Below are 20,487 nucleotides of genomic sequence, written 5' to 3' on the forward strand. Positions count from 1 at the left end.
AGCCTGCCTGAAACGCGGGCAGTCATTAAGACCGGGGCAAAGAGCGGCCCGCAAACAGAAGCGAGAACAGGAGAGGAATCGTTCGAGAGAAACTGCTCCCTGCAGGGTGAGCCCGGAGTGGCTGTCGTGCTGGTGGCCGCACATTCTAGTCCCGCGCTGCGAGGACGAAGTCGGGGGCGGGGGCGTGGAGGACTCCCTGACCAGGTCACACACCGCGTCCCACCCTCATTGGGTGTGAAGTTCAGGGGTGGGGCTGCAGCTGGAGCTATAAAAACACTAATAGGGAAAAACTAGCTTCTTTGTCTTTCAAGAGCCTGCCTGCCGCTCAGCCAGTCAAGCAAGGGGGTGAGGAGCCCGGGGTCCACTCCCAGCCCAGCTGGACCAGAGCCAGGAGGGGGCCACCTCTGTCCCGCTGGACTTTGCCCTGCATCCCCGGTAAGAAGCCGGGACGGGTGGAGGGGGAGAAGGCAGGTGGCCGGGGCTGCTGTCCCTGCAGACGGGGTACTGACCGCCAGCCCCAGGACGGAGAGGGGGGCACCCCGGATTTGAACGCGGCTCACGGCCGCTGTGACGTGCCGTCCGGGGCAACACACGCCGACCTCGAAGTCCTCATGCCCAAGAAGGCATTCCCCTGGGCTCGCCCCTACTCTGCTGACCCCAGCCCCAGCCTCAGCCCCTGGGGGCTCGACTCTGTCCAGACGCCCCCTGTCCCTTCATAATCTGGGGGCAGTGTGATATCACGACGGCCCTGATGCGCTCCGGTTCTTCAGAGGACGTGAGCCTCGCACGTGAGGAGCGGTGCCTTAGGGGTGCAGTGAGCGCTAGTCAGGACGCTGGAGCCGTCCGTGCCTGCGGGGCCGGGAACGCACAGCCGCGCCCCCCGGGACGCCCGCCCGGCCTGTCTGCGTGCATTAAGGACAAGCGCTAGGCCGCTCTCATCCGCTCTTTGCACGATTCTGATCTTTTTCTCCAATCCCTGTATTACAAATGGACCACAAGACATCCGTCCCTGGACGCTTCGCACGGGTAGGCAGTCCTGGACTTTAGGAAAAGGGTCTCTCGGGCCTGACCCCCGGTTCAGCCAGAAGTACCCTGGGTGTCAGCCTTTGGTGTCAGATTGGTGGGAAAGTTGGCACTCACTGGGGATCGTGTCAGTCCTGGGAAATCTCCTGGGAGCTCTGGGATGGGACGAGGGAGCAGGCGAGGCTCCATCTGGGTGGGGACTCCTGATGGGGGCTGGGAATGCCCTGAATGAGGCAGGGAGAGCCTCCGTCCCCTCCCCAGCGTCAGGCAAGATGGCCCAGCATGGGCAGTTTGGGGCGATTTTCATGGGTCCTACAGAGAGGGTGGCCCCCGAGGCAGGTGAGCATCCGAGGCGCTGCGGTGGGATCTGTGTGCGTGGCAGCCCGGAGCTGGCCCCCAGGTGTGGACGGCATTTGCATGACACCACTCAGGTGGCTGGGGAGGAAAAGGTGGGGTCCATCAGGAGACCCCGTGCCTGGAGCTCTGAGGGTGCAGAAGGTGGCCCCCCGCCAGGTGAGGGTCCCGGACAGCTGGCCTGCGGAGGGGGCGCCATGGGGACCCTGGGGAAAGACTGGCCGGGACGCTGAGACAGCAGAGCTCAGTTCCCGTATCCTGTCCACTCAGGAAACTCAGTCTGCATTGATTTCATGGTTCTAATTGGACTTCCTTCCCCTGCTTTGTGACCCCAGCGTTTCCTGGCGCCCTGCGTGGAGCGTGCTTTCCGGGTCACAATGGGACTGAGGCCAAGGGTGTGCTCAGATCCCAGGGTTGGGGCTCTTTAGAGACAGGCTGACACACACACAAGTGCACACAGACACACACATGCACACATATGTGCACACATGCACTCACAGACATGCAGGCACAACCGTGTGTGACGTGTGCACACACACGGGTGCACACAGACATGCAGTGCACATACAGACACACAATACACGTGTCATATGTGTGCACACACCCCCGGATACACGCATGCACACGCAGGCAGGCATGCACGTGCACACAGACACAGAAATGCATTTGTAATATTTGCATATACATGCATGTGGACACACATGCATGCAGTGTACAGGCATAAATGCGTGTCATATGTGCACATGTGTACGTACACATGCACACACATGTACAGGGGGCTCCCCTCCTGGAAGCAGCTCCCTGCCTTCCGAGCACGACGTGCCCTGGAGGGCTCGGCCCCCTTCCCGCCTCCCCTGTCCATCCCCATGGCCGCGCCCACTGGTAACTCTCTCTTCTCTTCCAGACCCCACCCGCCTGCCCGCCGGCCCTCCCATGGGAGCTGCCTTCGCCATGGCCTTCCTCTGGCTGGCGGTGTGCCTGACGCCCGTCTCCTGTCTGCTGCAGACGGACCAAGGTAGGAAAAGCCGGAGGGAAAGCCACGTGGGGGTCTGTGGGCCCCTCGGCTGTCACACTGCTCACCTTGCGGTCACTGTAGAATCCCGCGCCTCGTCGTCGCAGACGACGCAGAGGCTTCCCTTGTGGCCCTCGCCTCGCTCTGCCGCCCCCACCCGGCGGGCTGGTCTTCCGATACTGGTGCAATCTCAGAGCCGGGGGGTCGGTCACCAGAACCGGGGGGCTACGTGAAGAGCTGCTGGGGGAGCCCGGGTGCCGGGAGCCCTCACTCATCTTGCTTTATCACCATCCTGTTCCTGGGTCGGGGGAGGACGGCGGGAAGACCGGGGTGACGGGGCTGAGCTGGGTCCCCACCAGACTCACGTGCTCACCTCCTAACCTCGAGAAGCTGCCAATGGGACTTCTTTGGAAATAGTGTGCTTTGCATACGTCCTCGGGCTGGAATGAGGTCATGCGGGTGGGTCCTAAAGCAGAATGACAGTGTCCTTCTAAAGAGGAGAAACCTGGGCACAGGGAGAAGCCGTGTAATGACAGAGGGGAGACTGGGGCGACGCAGCCACAGGTCGAGGGTGCCTAGGGCGTGGGGCGACCCCCGGGAGCTGGAGAGGCTCTCCAGTGGGAGCATACATCCTGTTTTTTCTCACTTCAGTGACGGAGCTTTATGGAGGGGACACACCAGGGCCTCCCTGGGGTCTGGGAGGTTCACACGATACGCAGTCATAATGATGGTGGACAGGAAAGGATTCCATAAGTGACAGATCGCCGGATACGGAGGCAGACGGGTACCAGTGAACACTCCCCAGCGGACTGTGCCCACCTCTGACTGTCAGTGTCCGGCCGACCTCGGGTGACAGGTGCGGCCGGCAGAGACTATCCCAGGCAGGGACGGGGTTGGGAGACCAGCCAGCTGCTCCCCGGTACCCTGGAGGGGAGGCCACGCCCTCGGCTCTGCAGGTACAGAGCTCACACGTTGCGCGGCGCCCAGCAGTGAACGGACCCCCCACCAGGCGGAAAGGCCCGGGTGCTGAGGGGAGATACGGCGCCCACTGGGCGGGCGGGCGGCCCCGGGGAGGGTCCACAGGGAAGCCCAGTGCCGTCAGGGATCCCTGGCTGGCCAGCAGACCCTGGAGAGGGGCCCCCTGAACACTGCCCACCTCGGCCTCGCCTCCGATTGCCAGACCGTGCGATGTGGGCCAGGCTCTGGGCACCAGGGCTGCCTGGTTCTGCAGCAGGACCGGAACTGGTCCCCCCACCCCGTCACCACGGATGTCTGGGGACCACAGCAGGTGGGCCGACATGAGCCGCAGTAACCGCCACAGCGTTGCATAACCCGTGAGAGGCCTGCTCCTTCCTCAAATGGCAGGGGAATTCAGACGGGGTGCCGGTGGGCGGGGGCGGGGGGGGGTGTCAGTCTCCTCGGATTGCTGGCTTAGGTTCCTTGGGCTGGTTAACAAAATGGCATTGTCTGGGGGCTGACGTGAAAGCTATTTATTTCCCCCAGCCCTGGAGACCAGACGCCTGAGGTCAAGGTGTCCCAGGGCCGCGCTCCCTCCCGAGTCTCCAGGAGAGGGTCCCTCCTGCCTCTTCCAGCTTCTGGGGGCTCCAGGCGTCCATCCCCGGGCTGGTGGCCGCCTCCCTCCCGTCTCGGCCTCCATCTCCACGTGGCGTCTCCTCTGTGTCTGTGTCTCTCCTCTTCTGTCTCTTCTGAGGTCACTGTCCTTGGATGCAGGGCCACCTCCTCCAGGAAGACCTCCTCTCAGACCCTTCACGTCATCCTATCTGCAGAGACCCTGTTTCCAATAAGGTTCCCTTGGCAGGTTCTGGGCTGAATGATGTCCCCCAAATGCACACGTTAAAGGCCTGGGAATTGAGGTGGTTTCCTGGGGGCGGCAGGAATGAAGGACCACAAACCAGGGAGCTGAAAGCAAAGACCGTCATCCTCTCTGAATCGTGGAGACCAGACGTCTGAGATCAAGGTGTCCCAGGGCCTTAAAGGGGGTTCCCCTGTAACTAACGCTTTGCTCTTCCCTTGCTGCCTTTAGAACCATCTCTTTACCTTTAACTTCGGCCATCTTAATGATAGCATGTCTTGGTGTGGGTCTGTTTGGGTTCATCTTGCTGGGGAACCCTCTGTGCTTCGTGTACCTGGAGATCTGATTCCTTCTCTAGGTTTGGGAAGTTCGGTGCAATTCTTCTTAAATGCACTGACCCTTCACGCGCCAGGACACCGTCTATTTTGGTGAACCATCCATTCGTACTTGCTAAAAATGCCCATCCTCCCGTTACTGGTTAGAACGTCCCAACAGTGTCAGTTAGGTCAAATCATGGATGTTTTTGTTCAGGTCCTACAGCGCTGGCAGGTTTTCTAAGTATTTGCTTTGTCAGTAAGCGGGGATGGAGGCGGGTGGCGGTGATGCTGGGGTCCCGTGTTCTGAAACTCATCTTGGGGAGCATATCATTAGGGCGAATTGGCCACTTTGTCACTTAAAACGGTCCTTTCTTGCCCTTGGAAATATGCCTCGTCCTGAAGTATTGTTTGTATGTTATTAACATAAGCAATCTCAGATTTTGTAAGACCAGAGTCTGCATAAAACATGCTTTCCTATTAGTAACATTTAAACCCTATTTAAATAAAGTATCTTTCCAGGGAGGGTGCAGCTCAGCGGCAGAGCATGTGCTCAGCATGCACGAGGTCCTGGGTTCCATCCCCAGTCCCTCCATTTAAAAAAAGTAAATAAATAAACCTAATTTCCCACTCCCCCCCCCAAAAAAACGATAAAGTATCTTTCTTGTAGTTCTGTTAATCTAGTCGGACAAACTCTCCTTTTCCTTGGAGCGTTTAGACCATTTGCATGTGATGCAATTATTAATACGACTGAGTTTCATTCTGCCGCTTTGCTATTTGTTCACTTTAAACTTTTTTTAAATTTTACTCTTTTCAGCAGGTACTGGGGATTGAACCCAGGACCTTGTGCACATCAGGCATGCATCTACCACTAGAGCTGTACCCTTTCCCATTGTTGCTTTAAACAATTTTCTTTTTAAGACATTAAAAACGAGACTGATTCATATCTTTGCCTGAGTTTTTACTAGTGCTGGTCTGCTTATGGTGTGACTCCAGAACTGCCTCCACATTCCTTCATGTGGATCTGAGTTTCCGTTGGTGTGTTTTCCCTTCCTTTAACTTTTTTTGTAGACCCAGTCTTCTGGGGAAAAAAAAAATTCTTTCACTTTTTGTGACTATAAAGAGTCTCGAGTTCCCCGTCCATTCATCGCTAAGATTTACCTGTTCCTATTCTACGTTGCCGGCGGTGTTTTTTGTTTTCTTCCAGCATTTAGAGAACTCATTCTCTTATCTTCTGGGTCCCACTGGTTGCAAAGAGAAATCAACAGAAATTCTTATCTTTGTCCTCTGATAGTTGTATCTTTTTCCGTTGGTTCTTAAGATCTTCTTGATACCACTTTTTTTTTTTTTTTTTTTTTAGCCATTTGACTATGACGTTGCTTAGAGTTTCTGTGTGTTTATCCGTGTGGTTCTGCAATCCAGACATTGTAGGTTCTACCTCTGGAAGTTCTGTTCACTTCTTCTGCTAGAGCTGCCATTCCTCAGTGCATAGTTTTCATGTTTTCCTTTAAATCTTCGGACAGATTTTATAATGGCTGTTTGAACAGACGTCTCTGTTCATTTCATCACCTGTCATTTTGGGGATGATGTCTGTGCCCTGATAGGTCTTCTGGTCACAGGCAGTATCTTCCTGCTTCTCTGGGTATCTGGTGATTTTTTTTATTGGGTGCTGATTATTGTAAATGATGTGTTGCGGAGTGTCTGCCGTTGAGGGCTTCTTTAAAGACGGTGAGTTTTGTTTCAGCAGGCCGTTACTTTATCGATGGGTCATCTTGTTTTGATGTTTTGCAGGCTGAGTCACCTTTATGTCTTTCCTCCCTGATGACAAAGCTGTGGTCCTTCTGGGGTCTTTGCTACCTGCTCTGGGTGTTGAGTCTCTACCTTGTCTGTGTGGACCTTGAATGTCCCCCCACCTCCAGATAAACCCTCAGAATTGCCCCGTTTGCAGCTCCAAAGTAGCTTCTTTCCAGTCTTTTTTTTTTTTTCTTCTTTATGGAATCTTGTGTTGCCTCTTATCCAATGTCTGGAAATAGTTGATTTATGTATTTTGCCCAGTTTTTTAGGTGCTTATGGTGAGAGGTAAATCTGAGAATCGTGACTTTATCATGACTACAAGAGTACGTCCCAGCATCTGTAGACTTTTAAAAGCTCTCAGGTTGAGAACACCACCCCCACATTCTGTTAGAATACGGGTGGGTCATGAGTACATCGCAGTAAACACGCTTATGTGTACTGGCTTTCATTTTGTTGCATTTTGTCTTTACAGATTTGCCTTTTCTTTTCTTTTTTTTTTCCAGTAAAGTTTTTTATTTGTGAGCATGACTGTAATTGGCTGGAAAGTGACCAATCTGAAAGAACATAGGTAGACTTCACGGAATAATTAGTGACAGAAAACTCTCTTGTTCTGTCATTTACCTGCATACATATTTACACGTATAATCATAATACATAATCAATAATTATATATTATACTATATAGCTGTAGTATATAATGATCTATAATTTATATTAAGTGATCAAATTATTTAAAATTTGTTAACATTCAAAGCAATTAAGAATTTAAAACAAAATTATAAATTTATAAAAATTAAAAATAAAGTAAAATGTAATAAAACTCTGCTGAAGCTAATATTTCCTACGGCATCTGTCAGATCTGTTTTAATGATACTTACTGTTGTTTTGGAAGAAGAGACTATACATTTTGAGGCATAAGCATCCATTAAAAATTCTATTTTCACTTCTAAGAGGTTTCCCTAGCTGAATTACTTTTTGAGGAAAAAATTATCTTTCTAGGTGGGGAGGAAGTGATGCCGGGAATGAAGACAACCCTGTGGTTCGGTCTTGCTTAATCAAAGTAACCTTGTTGGTCTTAACGGATCACAGTGCTTATGGCTTATAAGCAGTCATTTCCCTTAATCGTCCAAATGAGGGTTGACAGATAAAACCTGAAGTGTCTGACAGAGCTTGAAAGCTTCAAGTTACTGGCCACGACATGACTAAGTAGCTCTTTCTCCTTCGTGAGGACAGTCACTGATCCAAGACGTTGAATCCTTTGGTCCGTGAAGGCCAACCTCCTTCCCCACCGACAGCTGCTCGGGTTACGCTTCACAATGTATTTAGATGCACGCCCTCCGGTGACTTTTCCCCGACAATCTGAGAACCGGCCAAATAATGTGTGAGCTATGTTAGAACATGAATATCGCCGTGTAACGAGCGTGCCTCATAATTTATGAAAATACGTATTCTATTATAGATAGTGATTCATATATATTTATATATTGTATAAATGCATACGTTCTGTTGCGACTGGCAAACCACGGCAACATCTCAGACTGTGGAGGAGATTTTGAGTCACCTCTTTAAGCCTGAATTGGTTCTCAGTGAAAATGGTAAACCTCACACCGACAGGGGCAGTACAAGTGAGCGGCTCCTCTGATTGCTGCCATCCTTGGGAGGCAGAGCTGGTGTGATCAAGAAGTTGCGATGGATTCCTGCCCTCCGGCAGCTGCTGGCAACCACTTGTCCGTGGAGAACTGGACTTGCCCCGGGCGCCGGCTAACTCGGCGGGAAAAGAGGTTCCCGTGGGGACCCTGCCTTAAGCACCGTGTGTATCTTTCCTAACACAAACCTTATCAACATTTCAGATCCACACCCAGTGATTAAGAACTTAAGGATGGATCCAGAGAGGAAAAGGATGAGCTGGGACCTCCACGGAAATGTTTCCCAAATTTGGTGCTTTGTGAATTCAAGACGTGTCCATAAGGTAAATCATCTTCCCCGGAGTTTGCACACCAGACGCGGCCACCAATTCCAGGGACCTGAGACCAGCAAAGCCTGAAGGCCACGTGCATGTCCAGAGTCACAGAGACCTGGGTTCTAGTACCGGGCTCAGCTGTGGAATTTTTGTGGGGTCTTTTATACGCACCATGGCTGAAGGCTCCTTATTTGGAAGATGTCTGAGGTGGTACCCACTGGAGAGGGCAGGGGTGACAGGACCTGAGACATCGGGGTAGAGAACCCAGCCCCGCTGGCAAACACTGGCCCCACCACTCCCGCCAGCGCCTGCCCCACTCAGGCCCCCTAGGGTATCGGAGGTTTCACGGGGTGTGAGAACCAGGACAGGAGCCGCAGGGAGGATTCCGGCCACTGAAAGTGTTTCCTGAGAAGGAAGCACCTGTCAGCTTCCCTGACAAGAGCCTTGGTATCTTCAAATTGCTCTTCGTGAAATACAGTGCAAACCACAGTCCTGTGTTCATCTGGTCAGGCTGTTGTAACAAAGAACCACAGACCAAGGGAGGGATGGGGTGGGGACTTCAAGAGTAGACTAATTTCTCTCTCCCGGTCCTGGACGCTGGAGTCTGAGGTCAGGGTGTGAGCAGGGCTGGTGTCTCCTGCGCCCTCTCCCCTTGGTATGTGGACGGCCAGCTCCTCCCTGCGTCCTCCCGTGGGCGTGTCTCTGCGTGTGTCTGGGTCCTCATCTCCTCTTCTTACAAGGACCCCAGTCCTCTGGGACCAGGACCCAAGCCCTGTGACCTCACCTGCCTTAATTACCTCCTTCAAGGGTCCTTCTCCAAAGACAGTCCCAGTAGGGGGTTGGATTTCAATATATGAGTTTTCAGGGGGACAAAAGTGAACTCATAACAAACCTCAGTGGGATCTTAATGGAGCTTAGAAAATTAACCCTTAATTGTACCTGCAGCAACCAATCTTGACGGACAAATTGGGAGTTTGGGATTAACAGAGACACACAACTTTATATAAAGTGGATAAACAACAGGGACCTACCACAGAGCACAGGGAATTATAGCCAGTATCTTGTAATAACATATGATGGAAAAGGATCTGAGAAAAAAGATATATATGTACCTGAATCACTCTGCTGTATGCCCGAAACTAGCACCACACTGTAAATCAACCAGACTTCAGTTAAAACAAAAGGACAAGGGAAAGATGTCTGTCTTCCCACTGACACTCAACGCTGTCCTGGTGGGTCTAGCCAGACCAATTAGGGAAACATTTTTAAAAGTAGACGGTTTTTATCAAAAACACCTATCAGAAAAGAGAAGTAAAACTGTATCTATGTGCAGATGATTCTTAGAGAAAATCGTGGAGAAGCCAGTGAGAGTGGACGAGAACCGAGGGGGAGGGGCTGGCCCAGGTGGTAGAATGCATGGCCAGCACGCATGAGGTCCTGGGTTCCAGCCCCAGGACCTCCGTCTAAAAGAACTAGCTGAACAAATAAACCTAATTACCTCCCCTTAAAAAACTAAAAAAAAAAACCAAAAAAAAACCCACAAACAAACAAACAACAAAATCCAAAAAAAAATTTAACATTAAAAAACAAACAAACAGAAAAGAAGGTGAAAGAAAAAAACAAAAACCACAAAGGTCGTGCCTGAGGTCAGAGCCAAGGGTATGAGAGAAGTCCAGGTGGAAAGAGGCTGGGTTATGATCCTCATAAAAATTCACCCTGAACTGAACCGCAGAGGCCAACTCAAGAAAAAGCCGATTCACACAAATTCCAACTGCGTAAATTATTCATGCATCAAATACCATTTCACAAAATGGAAACAACATGAAGACTCAGTACTGCATACTCTAAGTCCTCCCTTAATATTTTTTGGGGAGGAGGAGGTCATTAGATCTGTTTATTATCAATTTTCTTTTAATGGAGGTGCTGGGGATGGAACCCAGGACCTCGTGCATGCTCAGCACACGCTCTACCGCTGAGCTATGCCCTCTTCCTAAAAGCAACAAATATTCTTAGTTATTAATTGCCCACATCACCTCTATGCTACTTTTTGGGGGGATGGTAATTAGGATTATTTATTTAGTTAGTTATTTTAAATGAAGGTGCTGGGGACGGAAGCCAGGACCCCGTGCATGCTAAGCACGCACTCTACCCCCGACCTACAGCCCCGCCCCTGCACTTTTTAATAAATGGCCCCCTTCTGTCTTAGGCACAAAACAACACTTACTGCAAATTTGCTCACATCCCGTGCCAAGCGACCAACTACAGCGTGAGTGTGACCCAGGGGCCACCGTTCTCCGGGTGGATTCAGTACCCTAAGCTGGGTGAGGGGAAACCGCTGTTTGGTGGCGGGGGGAGGGCGGGGGGCTGGCTTTCCGTCCTCCTTCGGTGTCCTGACTATCAGAGTGACGGCTCGTAACTTGGATGGGTCTCCTGGGACGTAGCAGTGTGACTTCAGGGACAGCCCCTGCTTAGAGGGGCCCACGTGCAGAAATGCAGAGCAGAGCAGTGGTGGCGGGGGCTGTGTTGGTGGCGGGGGCCGGCGGGCTTGGAGGAAGGTGTGAAGGGCCAGGCGGGGAATGCTTGCTGGGATGGAGCGGTCCTGTGTGTCAAGCGTCTGCATGTTTACGGGGACATGCAACCGTCACAGTAAAATCAGTACGCAGACGTGTCTGTCTGGTTTCTTACGACTGCGTGAGAATTCACAGGGATCTCAAAGGGGACTCCGTTTTTTCTCCCCTCTCTTCTTTGCAAGCCCAGAAGGGAAGGCCAGGGCGGCGGCAGAGAACCTGACCTGCTGGGTTCACGACGTGGACTTGCTGACGTGCAGCTGGGCGGTGGGCAGGGAGGCCCCGCGGGACGCGCAGTACCACCTGTACCTGGAGAACCTACAGTAGGGTGTGGCCCGGGCGCCCCGCGGGCTCTCCCGGGCACCGGGGCGGTCGCAGGGCCGCAGTGACCCTGCCTTCCTCGCCCCAGTTCCTTCCAGAAGTGGCCGTGCTCCCAGTACAGACGGGACGAGTGGGGGACAAACGTCGAGTGTCGGTTCGACGACCTCTCTGTATTGTCCCCGGAGCTGAACCGTTTCTCGGTCAATGGCAGCAGCCAAGAGTCCCCGATCCCCTGCTCTGAAATCACAAAAACATTACACGAAATTGGTGAGTAAGGATGAGACACGTCCTGCACGGGCCGCCCTCGGCTTTGAGATGCTCCTGTGTCAGCTGGGGTGGCTGTGACAAAAAACCCCAAACTGGGGCGGAGGGGGCTTCAACAACTCACTCATTTCTCCCAGCGCTGGAGGTGGGGGCCGAGATCCGGGGTGGGGCAGGTTAGGTCCCGGTGGGGCTCGCTTCCTGGCTCACGGAGGCCGCCTCCTCCCCACGTCCTCACACGATGGAGGGACGGCTCTGTGTCTCTTCCTCCTCTTCTGAGGGCAGTAATCCCACCCTGCGGGCCCCACCCTCACGACCGCACCTGACCCTACCCACCTCCTGAAGTTCCCGCCTCCCAGACCATCCCCCTGGGGGTCAGGGCCTTGGCGCAGGGGGAGGCGCGGACATTCAGCCCACAGCAGCTGTGACGTGTTCACTGGGCCAGAGGAGGCACTTCCAGAACACACGGCACACATGGCTCTGCGGACCGGACCCGGGGGGGGGGGTGGGGGGGGTGGGCCGGATTCACCGCGAGGCTGGGGGAAAGGGAGGGCTCAGGCTCACAGCCCCTCTCCAGGCCCTGCGTGAGGACGCCAACTGGTTTTGGGGACACAAGGGCCATCTTAGCAAAGCTATGTCGGTGTCCTTCTCCTGAAACTAGAACCCCCCCAACCTCAAACCGGCATCCCCACCAGCCCGTCCCCGCGAGGCAGGGAGGCCCGCGAAGGGTCCGGCTCCACCTCCACAAATTGAGAGGCTGGTGCAAAAGGGGAGGAGGTGGGGGCCTCTTGCTGCTCTGCCACCTCTTGAGGTGACGTGCCTTTGAAGCTGTGGCCTCTCCGACACGAAGCTGTCCCCAGCAGGTGCAGACCCACAGGTCCGGCTCCGCCTGGGACTCAGGGCGTCCCCTGCCCAGCCCCGCCGTCCACGTGGGGCATCCATGGAGCAGTTCCCAGTAGGGGCTGAGGGGTGACGGCAGGCAGCCCCTGGGGCGGGGGCAGAGGGTGTCTGAGAGCCCGGCAGGAAGGCGGGGACGCGGTGGCAGGAGACGTGAGCGCACGTGAGTGGAGGAAGCAGACCCGGGGACCATCCCCCAGTGAGCCTGGACCTCCTGCCCGGGTCCAGGTGCGATGCTGAGCAGACACAGGGCTGGGACAGCCCACAGAAGGGGCAGGCGGGTCCTGGGTAGCGCTGGGCCCCCCTGGAGGGGGGTCTGGGGCAGGTGTGTCCCAGTCCGAGTCCGGGGCTGGGGCAGAAGCTGCCACGTGACGTTTTGGGAGCGGAGCTGGCCGGCCAAGGTCGTGGGAGAGGGCTTGGCCCTGGACAGGGCGGGAGCAGGCCAGGCTGCCGGGGGGTCGGGGCTGAGCAGAGTTGGTCGAGGTGGACGGAGGATGGAGGGACGGAGGGAGGGAGGGACAGGGCAGCTGGACCAGAGTCTTCTCCGTCCGGGGACTGGACGGGCCAAGAGGAGAAACAATAGGGCTTTTCTCAGGGAGGCCGGGTGCAGGGCCTGAAGACACCTCTGGAAGCCTGAGTTTGTAGGTCGATTTTAAAAGTATCTCCAGGGAGAACTTTTCTTTTCCCTTTGATGTGTTTCACTCATAAAAGTGTGTGTGTGTGTGTTTTTCTCCCCCCCCCGGCCCCACCCTAGAGAGACTGACCGCGCCCACCATCACGAGCGCCTGGTGCAACCAGACCTACTCCATCGTCCAGTGGCAGGTGCGCAGCCACTTCAGGGAGGACTTCGAGTATGAACTGGAAATGCAGCAGGTAAACGGCGTCCGCCCTGAGCATCGCTGCTGCTCTGATGCCCGGGGCTCTGGGGCTTCGCGGGGGCAGAAAACGTGCGAAAGAGAACAGTAAATTAGCTTCACCCAAACCAAAAGCGTCGGCTGACGCCGGTCGGGAAGTCAGAATGCCTTCGGAAGGACATTCCTCGGGTGGGTTCCCGACGCGTCGGCAGGCGCGTCGCAGGTGGAACGCTTGCGCGTCAGCACTCCAGACGAACAGCCCCACAGAAAAAGCGCGAAGGGCTTCACCGGCCACCTGGGGATTCCCAGTGACATGAAGTCCCTGTGAGGTCTGCACCCCAGTCACATGAAATCAGCAGCCCCCCAAAGATGGCATGTGAATATCTGTAGCATCTCTGTGTACAATAGTGGTCCCCAGTTTCAACCCCAGGGAGGGGGGAATAAAATATAGCCGTGCAGTGGCACCCTCCTCCCCCTCGTGAGCCAGGACCAGCCTGGATGGTCCCGTGGGTGCACCTGAACGTGTTCTAAAAGAAAAGAATTGTGAAGGAAAATTGAGAATGTGCTACAGGGACAGGCCTGAGGTCTGGGGCACGGGGTGCGGGGAGGAAGGCGTCTGGGGAGGGCTGGAGGGCATTGGGCGGGTGACGGAAATGCTCCCTACCTTGAGTGATGTGCCGGTTTCATGCACACGTTTGTCAAAGGCCAGCAGATTTTATGCTTTGAAGGTGTGGGCTGCTCCATGCACAGCATGCCGGAAAAAAGTATTAGAGAAAATGTGCAGGTATGTTTGAAAACAGTCCTCCATGAAAATGGCCAGAGCTTCCAGTATTCTCTACTCAATTACTGACATTTTTTTCTTTTTTAATTTGAAAAAAAAATTTGTTAAAGTGTCATTGGTTGACAGTGTTAATTTCAGGTGTACAGCAAAGCGATTCAGTTATACATATATTTTTTTAAATTCTTTTCCATTATATGTTATTACAAGAAATGGAATATAGTTCCCCGTGCTCTGTAGTCTTTTTAAATTTTAATTTTTTTAAACTGAAGTAGAGTGGATTTACAATGTTGCATTAGTTTCTGGTGTACAGCAGAATGGTTCGGTGACAATGTGTGCATATGTATACAGTCTTCTCCAGTTGCTTTATTACAAAACGTTGAATATAGTTTCCTGTGCGATACAGTAGGACCTGGTTTATAATTACCGGCATTTTTAGTCTATCTATTTGTCTGATGTTTATTTACTTATGTGCCATGTTAACGTCTACTGATTACTGATTCCTTTGTTTTTTTTTTTTTTAACACTTTCATTGTGGGACACTGACTGAATTTTTCATAAGCCTAAAACTGCTCAAAAAAATTTTTAAGCCTATAGATTAAAAGCATCCAGTATTTCTTAACTAGGTGGTATTTTACACTTAATTGCTCACTTCTAGTTCGTTGCTGTTTATTTACTGTATTTATTTATAGTTAACTTTTCTGTAAACCCAAAGGTACTGAAAAGAATCTACTAATGAAAACAAAAAGACTGAATATCTTGAGTTAATCAGCATGTTGTACTCAGTTACGTACTTACATTTATTATGTCTATTTAATATCTATATTCAATTACTGCTTATATTTAATTGTCCAATAACTCTAAAAACTCTCCAAAAACCTGCTAATTTAAAGAAAAAAATGTTTCCGAGTCAATTAAATCAGTGTTTTATACTCAATTACTTACTTACATTTATCCATTATTTGGATTCACCTATTTGTATATCTTATTTGTTCATTATTACACTTAATTACTATTTCATACTCAATATTTCTAGAAACCTAAAACTGCTCAAAAAATCAGTCTATAAACTAAAAGGAAATGACAGCACTTTAGAGATCCTTTTGGTATTTTTACACTCAATTAGTATATTTATTCATTATGTCTACTTATTTATATGAGGGTTGTTTATACTCAATTCCTGCTTAGATTTAGTTTCTCTGTAAACTACTCAAAAAACATCAACTCTATTGATTGCAAAAAGAAAAAAAGACCAAATATTTTGGACGTAGTTGGTAGGTTACCCTCCATGATTTTCTTGCATTCATGATTTTTCTTTCCTGATTTATCTATTATTGTATATTTATTATTTACACTCAGTGATTATGCCCAGTTTTCCTGTTAACCCAAAACTGCTCAAAGAAAAGATCAAGTCCCTTACTTTTATTTTCTTTAAAGACCAGGTAGTGTTTTAGTCCATTGATACGTTAGACTAGTTCCCTCTAGTAATTATCTGTGTGTGAAGAAGTGCTGTTTCTATTATTCATCCCCAATGACCGCGCATTTGATACTCGATTTTTCTGCCGCAAGAAATGAGGGCCCTTCTTAGGGGCGGGCTCAGGCCCCCACACTCTGCTTCTCTCTTCCAGGGCGCGCACCTCGAACACAAACAGGTGGGTGTTCCCTGCCCTCACCAAGCCCGGCATCGCCAAGTGCCAGCTCCGTATTCCCATTACTGCCCGGGGACTCCGAGGTGAAGCTCCCGGGCCCATAGACCAGACGCCGTCGCCTGCCTGGTGTTGTCCAAGGAGGCCCACCTGCCCTTCACCTCTGAGTCACTCAGGATGTGGTGGGAGAGCCACCACGCTGTAATTAACGAACGTAGTTAACTCCCTCTCAAGAGCAGAGGTGGGTGCTCCCATACCGGTGCCCCCTGCGTTAGACAAATATCCTGTAACTGCCGGCTGCAGACCCCATACCCCCCCATCTCTCCTCCCTCTGTCTCTGCCTCCCCTCCCGTCTCTGCCTCCGTCTCCATGTGGCTTCTCCTCAGTGTCTGTGTCTCTCCTCCTCTGTCTCTTCTAAGGTCACTGTCCTTGGATGCAGGGCCACCTCCTCCAGGAGGACCTCCTCTCAGGTCCTTCACGTCATCCCATCTGCAGAGACCCCGGTCTCAGTCCCAGGTTCTGGGGGGATGTGTCCTTCTTAGGGGACACATCTCACCACCTGGCACCTGCAGACGGCAATGCTCGTCTTGGCCTCACTGGTGGTGGCCGTGGTTATTGACCTTCTAATGATTATCAACAATTTTGTTTGGACTCCAAGCACCTGGGCTGAGATGGGAAAGTGGCTCTCAGGCCCCGGGCCCCTCTGAGCACCAGACATCTTCCTGTCTCCCTGAGGGGTCTGGCCGGTTTCTCTCGTGGGGGCCTGTCTTAGTTCCCTGAGTCGGTCATGAAAAGGACCATGAAGTGGGTGGCTTAAAACCACCCTCTCTCAGTCCTGAAGCCCAGAATGGTGAGATCCAGGTGTGGGCAGGGTCAGGGTCGTGCTCCCTGCAGAGGCTCCAGGGGAGGGTCCTTCCCACATCTGGGGGCTCCAGGCGTCCCTCCCGATTCCACATGGCGGACTCCCCATCTGGGTGTGCCTGTCTCCAAATTCCCCCTTTTTATAAGGACACCAGTCATATCCATACGGGGTCCCCCATGCTCCACCCCGACCTTCTCTTGGCTAATTACATCTGCATGGACCCTATTTCCAGATTAGGTCTGAGATGCTGAGGGTTAGGACCTCAACATGTGAATTTGGGGAGGACCCACGCAACCCGAGTGGAGGCCCCATTCCCTCCCCATGGACCAGGGACAGACTTTCTCCTTTACTTTCCTTTCACCTGCAGACTGAGGACAACTTCCTGAAGCTGAGCAATCCTGGAACCTACACCGTGAGAATAAGAGCCAGGCACACGGCCATGCTGGCCCCCTCGTGGGGCGAATGGAGTGCCCAGGAGCGCTTTGGTGAGTAGGGCGCCCTCTCCCTTCCCCTGCGGGGTGGGGCTCAAGGAGGCACAGACAGCTGGCGACCAGCCTGACGGACACCCTGTGCAGAGGAGGAGGTGTCCAGAGAAGGGGCTGGCGTTCCACATGCCTCTCTGAGGATGACAGGTGACCCCACAGATGGTGAGAGGGGACCAGACGGTCCCTCTCCCCTTCCCCCTGGGGTCTTGCAATAATGGAGCAGTCGCCGGCAGTGGGGCCTTCGTGTCCCATCCGAAGTCGCCCTGGGTACTGGCTTCCCAGTCTGATTGGAAGCGTTTCTCCCAGAGCTGTTTTGAAACCAGACCCTCCTCCCAGGCCCCAGAACCTGGCACTCAGAACCTGGAATAGCAGGAAACTGAGGCCGTGCCCCTGAGCCCTGCGGCGGCTGTAGCAGATGACCACAAAGGGGGCTTACACAACAGAAATTCATCCTCTCCCAGTCCTGGGGACCAGATGTCTGAGATCAGAGCCTCCCTTTGGAGGCTCCAGGGGAGACCCTTTCCTGTCTCTTCCAGCTTCTGGGGACTCCAGGGTCCCTGGGCTTGCCGCGGCCTCCCTCCTGTCTCAGTCACAAGATAAACCTTTTAATGCAGTTTTTTTTTAAATGAAAATCGACGCGAAAAAAATCCATGATGATCATATGTCAAAGTCAAGCACTGAGGCAGTGCGCACCCAGGACGCAGTGCGGGAGGGAGGAACATGGCATTACCGCCTCCCCCCCCCCCCCCCCCCGGCAGAACCGGCCCCGGCGCGGGCCCTCCGGCTGGGCGTGGTTGCCCCCTCGGCCGCGCCGGCGGACGCGCCCAGGGCACACGGAGAAGCCGCGAAAGCCGAGCTCTCTGAAAACCCTGGCGCGGCCGGGCGTCCCGCGCAGTGGGCAGCCCCGAGGGACCCCCCAGTGGTCGGCGCTACCAGCCCTCCACTCCGAGTGTCCGTCGGTGGTCGGGAGGCAACGGGATTCTGGCGACGTGGGAGGGATTCCCGCGGGGGGACCGGCCCGGTGCGCAGGCGGCCGCGGTCGCCAGGTGGACGGCGCTCCTGGACACGTGCCGGCCACCTCCTCCCGGATCCCCCGGGGAAGCACCGTCCCGGGAGCCCCCAGGACCGGCCCGACGCGTCCCCTCCGCCCCTCTCCCTAGTGTGTGGCCGCGCGCCCCTCCCTGTGTGGCTGACCTCCTTGCTGATCGCGCTGGGGACGCTGCTCGCGCTGGGGCTGGTGCTCCTGCTTTGCAGAAGGTGAGCGCCCGCCGCCCCGGGCTTTGCGGGGTCGTTTCCTGGAGCCGACTGCGCAGCGCACTTCCCACGCAGCCGGCCCTGCCCGGTCCGCCGCGCCCGCGTCTCCACCCCGTCCACCCGTGCGCCCGCGTCGTGGCTGCGGAACGCGCGCCCGCCCGTCGCAGGCGTACCACCCCTCCTCCAGTCGTCCCAACGGTCTTTCTCCAACAGAACCCTGGTTTCCGCCATCTGGTCCCTGCCGCCCGCAGAACCCAAGGAGCTGGGTCCCCAGTGCAACATCTTGGGGCCTGTCCCTCCCGAGACCCCCAGCACACGTGGGGGAGGGGTCTGCAGCCAGACCCACTCCCGCTTGTCCCCACATACCCCCACTGTTTGCTCCCTCACACCATGCCCACATGCCCCCCCGCCCCCAGCCACCTCAGGACGTGGTTCTGGGACCGCTCCCCAACCCAGCGAGCAGCAGGTGGGCGGCCCGGTTATCATCGCCTTTCCCCGCGACGGAGGTCCCTTTTGGAGACCTGCGCGTGCAGCCTAATTAGCGACCCGGGCACAGGACCTGCCCTGCCTGGTCCGGGGAGAGCTGTTCCTCCAGCCTCTAGCTCCGGTCCCGTCTCTGTCCTGGCGTCCCTCTCACCCCCCCCCCCCCAGGCGGTTCAGGCTGAGCCGCCCTGCCCGGAGGCTCGGTTTTGGAGTGGATGGGCCAGTGTCGCAGGGAGGGGACAACCTGCTGCGGGCGGGAGCTGTCGGGTGAGGGAGGTTGCCATGGTGATAGGATCCTAGGGCCGCCTCCATCTTTACAGGTCTCTGGTGAGGTGCAGGGGCGGGGTGAGCTGGGGAAGTGCGCCTCTGCAAAGACTCGGATTTCTCGTTCCCGCTCGTCTCCGGATTGGGGGCGGGGAACAGAGACCCCTCCCAAAGGAGACTGGAGTCCGGATCCACCGTGGCCTCGCCGAGGCCCTCTAGCGGACTTGCGTCTCCCCGGTGACACGCCGGTTGGTGCGGGTTTCCGAGCGGGTGAATTTCTCTCTCCTGCCAGGTACGCGGTGATGCAGCAGCTGTTCCCGCCCATCCCTCATGTGAAAGACCCCATCAGTGACCACCTTCAGAACGAGAGGATGGTACGTGGTGGTCCTGCGGTGCGTGGGTCTGTTGGCCACGAGGGGTGGCCAGGAAAGGTTGCCAGGTGCCGTGATCTGTCTCCCAGCCTGTGACACGGGGTGGTTACCCCGGGGTGCTCCCTGGGGCAGGTGGGGCCCTGGGAGCCTCGTGCCAAGGCTGGTCCTGCCCTGGCCAGGCATTCGAGGGCACGCTTGCTCGCCCGCAGCCCCGCCGCTCACCCCGACTTCCTCACCCCACAGATGGCCTGGGAGGAAGAGAAGCAGCAGGAGTGCCCAGTGGCGGAGGTGCAGATTTTGGGGGAAAAGTGAAACTGGTGCACAGCCCTCGCTCTCTGCAGGGAGGAGGGGGCTGGGTGGAGGCGCACAGCCTGGCGGTGGTTGGACGATTGGGCGTTTGTGAGGGCGGGTGGTGGGGAGCCCAATGCAGTTTACACAGGGTTATCTCCCAGAAGAAAATAAAATTTCTGTTGCGATTATTTCTCAAAGGGCTTTTTCATCCCCTTACTTGGTCCTGGAGGTGGGGGGTCACCCCAAGGCCACCAGGACGCACTTTCCAGCCTCCTGGAACTGGCTGCATCTGCTTCCACGTCCACTGGACTGGCTCCTTCCTGAGTCCTGAGCGGCCTTTGCTGGTCTGGTTTCTCCATCTTTAACTGTATTTTGTTTTCTTGCAGCAAGTCCCCTTTGAAGCCCCTTAGATCCCGTGCAAGGGAGGCGACCCCAGGGACGGCACACAGACCACGGGTTGGGGCAGCAGACAAGGGGGTGTCAGGACAGCGTTTCCTGTAGAGGGGGGCAGACGCAGAGGGGCGGCCTTGCGTCCAGAGATTGGGCGGGGGAGGGGGAAGCCGGGGAGCCCAGGTGTCTGCCACCCTGAAGGACACCCACAGGCAGGCGCCCAGGAGACACCCCACGGGAAAGCAGGTCTCCACGCAGCAGGGCTTCCCAGGAGTGACCTCATCCCTCAACCTCCGTTACGTGTCAGCATCGCCAGTTTGTGCATGAAGAATTCACCCTGAATCACAAATGCAGACTTGCGCAGATTGAGGTCACTGCTGCTGCCGATTTAGCGCAAAGCCCTGCGGGGGCTCCGTTTCAAGTTGCTGCTTGAACAAGCCCTTAAACGGACGGTTCTCCAGTGAGCTGAACTGCACAACTCCGAATCCAGAAC

The 20,487-nt window shown here is 54.5% G+C and overlaps 1 protein-coding gene across 1 annotated transcript; it reads left to right on the plus strand.

The window, feature by feature from the left end:
- Positions 1 to 55: 55 nt before the first annotated feature.
- On the plus strand, positions 56 to 19,788 carry IL3RA (interleukin 3 receptor subunit alpha). Its single transcript, XM_031671270.2, has 13 exons — positions 56 to 106; positions 312 to 435; positions 2,282 to 2,392; positions 8,161 to 8,279; positions 10,477 to 10,591; positions 11,028 to 11,160; positions 11,247 to 11,425; positions 13,071 to 13,189; positions 15,577 to 15,600; positions 16,824 to 16,941; positions 18,102 to 18,198; positions 19,235 to 19,316; positions 19,557 to 19,788. Exons 3-13 carry the CDS (start codon positions 2,311 to 2,313, stop codon positions 19,623 to 19,625), a joined length of 1,137 nt encoding a protein of 378 aa, XP_031527130.1. The 5' UTR covers positions 56 to 106; positions 312 to 435; positions 2,282 to 2,310; the 3' UTR covers positions 19,626 to 19,788.
- Positions 19,789 to 20,487: the final 699 nt, after the last annotated feature.

Source organism: Vicugna pacos, chromosome X (assembly GCF_048564905.1).
Source record: "Vicugna pacos chromosome X, VicPac4, whole genome shotgun sequence".
NCBI lineage: Eukaryota > Metazoa > Chordata > Mammalia > Artiodactyla > Camelidae > Vicugna > Vicugna pacos.

Coding starts and splice junctions, on each gene's coding strand:
- IL3RA (XM_031671270.2), top strand. CDS start 2,311: ATGGGAGCTGCCTTCGCCATGGCCTTCCTCTGGCTGGCGGTGTGCCTG. Junction 16,942..18,101: donor GAGTGCCCAGGAGCGCTTTG/GTGAGTAGGGCG, acceptor CCCTCTCCCTAG/TGTGTGGCCGCGCGCCCCTC. Junction 19,317..19,556: donor ACCTTCAGAACGAGAGGATG/GTACGTGGTGGT, acceptor CTCACCCCACAG/ATGGCCTGGGAGGAAGAGAA.